The sequence below is a fragment of the Tupaia chinensis genome, unplaced genomic scaffold (genome assembly GCF_000334495.1).
Source record: "Tupaia chinensis unplaced genomic scaffold, TupChi_1.0 Scaffold000192_1, whole genome shotgun sequence".
NCBI classification, from domain to species: Eukaryota; Metazoa; Chordata; class Mammalia; order Scandentia; family Tupaiidae; genus Tupaia; species Tupaia belangeri.
In genome coordinates, this window is record NW_006159667.1 from 41,154 (window position 1) to 43,192 (window position 2,039).

The 2,039-nt window shown below is 57.1% G+C and overlaps 1 protein-coding gene across 2 annotated transcripts in view; it reads right to left on the reverse strand.

Moving 5' to 3' along the window:
• Positions 1-1,430, reverse strand: part of FLNC (filamin C) — a 33,581-nt gene extending 32,151 nt beyond the window's left edge. For both annotated transcript variants that reach the window (XM_006146846.3, XM_006146845.3), the window contains exon 1: positions 1,112-1,430. In XM_006146846.3, the coding sequence (XP_006146908.1) occupies positions 1,112-1,403 (292 nt within the window). In that variant the 5' untranslated portion in view covers positions 1,404-1,430. The remainder of the gene's footprint in view (positions 1-1,111) is intronic.
• Between the last annotated feature and the right edge of the window lie 609 nt (positions 1,431-2,039).

A 2,039-nucleotide genomic window follows, 5' to 3' on the forward strand; every position in this document is an offset into this window, starting at 1 on the left:
GGGTGGGGTGGGGTGGGGGGGTAGTATTGGGGCAGGAGGGTGTAAGGCCTAGGGAGGGGACTGGACAGGGCGAAGAGCCCCAGACTGACCTCAGATGCTAATTCAGGAGGCCTAGAGATGGCCCTGAGGGAGAGTGGGGTGGACAGACAGCCAATTATCCCTGGGGCAGCCTGTGCGTGGGGCGCCTCCTGCGAAGCTCCCCTCCAGGCGCCCTGGGACACACTCCCGGTAAATCACAGCTCTTTAGAGCTCGCCACAGGGGTGAGGGTCTCCGCCAGGTTCCCAGCCTGCGGGGATGCCTGCAGGGCTGTGAGGGGAGGGGCAGCCTCCTGCCACTCAAAGCCCACCCTAGGCTCCGCAGCGCCAAGCCTGGAGTGGCTCCCCACCCCCACCCAGCGCAGACACACCTTCCAAATCTGGTTACACTCAATGACTTCCTCCCTTCTACAGGCCTTCCCCTCCCTCCCCAGAGCCCAGACCGTTAGCTGCAGCCAATCCCGGCTTAGGGGGTGGGCTGGGGCCGGGCTTGGAAGTGCGGGAGCCCCCTTCTCCTCCAGGCTGAAGCCGCAAGAGGACAGGCAGGGGTTAAGGTTCCCTGCGATCACTCAGCGCCTTTTTAGGTTTCTGAGGCTGGGCCCTGCCTGCCCTGTCCCCGGGGCCTGAACCCAGCTGCCGAGCACATGCCCACTAGTGCTTCGGTGGAGCTGCCGGCCACCAGCCTCCCTCCGCCTCAGTGCCGGGATCCGGAGGTGGCTGGGACCTGTCTTCAGCCCACTCCTCGCGGGTGGAGGGGCCGGGAAGCCATTTGCCTTACTGGGGGGAGACGCCCCCAGGAATCAGTAGTGGGCACTGCCGTCCTCTCAGGCATGGCGATGGAAGGAAAAGGGACAGTGAGCGGAGGCGGGTGGGAGTCTGTAGCTGGGGAGCTCGGAAACGGTAAGGTCTGACTCCGTGCGCGCCCGAGGGGTGCCCGCTGTCCCGTCAGTGGATGGGACAGAAGGGGACCAGGGGACCTCTCCCTATGCCACAGGGCCGGTCTCCGCCGTCTCCCACTCCCCAAGCGCCCAACCCGCACCTGTGTCCCGGCCCCATGCGACATCCCACCACTGACCGATGGACACGAGCTTGATGTGCTCGCGCTCCAGAAACTCGAGGGCCACGGACACGTTCTCCAGCTTCATCTGGCGGAAGTTGGGGCGCGGGTGGAACTTGCGGTACATGCGCTTCTGGCTGAGCACCTCGAGCAGCGCGATGAGGCGCAGCCCGTCGCTCAGGTCGCGCTGCAGGTCGGTCAGGCGCTTGCCCACACACTTGAGGTGCTCGTTGCACCAGCGCGTGAACGTGTTCTGCTGGATCTTCTTCCACGGCGCGTCCTCCGCCAGGTCCTTCTCTGTGGACGGCATGTCGTCCACCTCGTCCGCCAGGCCGAGGCCGGGACATCCATTTTTCCTTAGACAGGAGGATCTACTTGTGTAACGCTTAACAAGTGGTTGGTTGGGTTTTCTTTGCATATCACCTGCATTTCACACTGAGAGAATTGAAAATGAACTCCGTAATAAATAGCTTATAGGAAAAAGCTTACATAATGAAACAAAATTTATGTTTAAGACTATTTTCATGGGTTACAGTTTCTGATTTGATTAATAGACAAGCCAACCCTGAGGTTATTTGATCATTGCTGAAAATATTTGTTCTGATTGGTCGAGGGCTGCCAGAACAGTCATTTCTCCTGGGTAGTAGGTCCAGGGTCCCATGTTCCCACTGCGTGATTTGGCAAGACAAATCTGACAGGACCAACTTCTCAGGAGTAATCCAATCTGACACAGATTCTAAGATTAAATTTCAAGGTGAGAAGGTTTAAATTGACTTTGAACTAGACAATATTTTTAATCCAGTAGATATTAGCAGGTGTGTCATGGAAAATTTATGCAGTATTTTTATCCCATTATTGGCTATTCATTTTCATTCAAGCATATTAATTAATCTTGCTGAGCCTTAGTTTCTTTCCTTCTTTCCTTCCTTCCTTCCTTCCTTCCTTC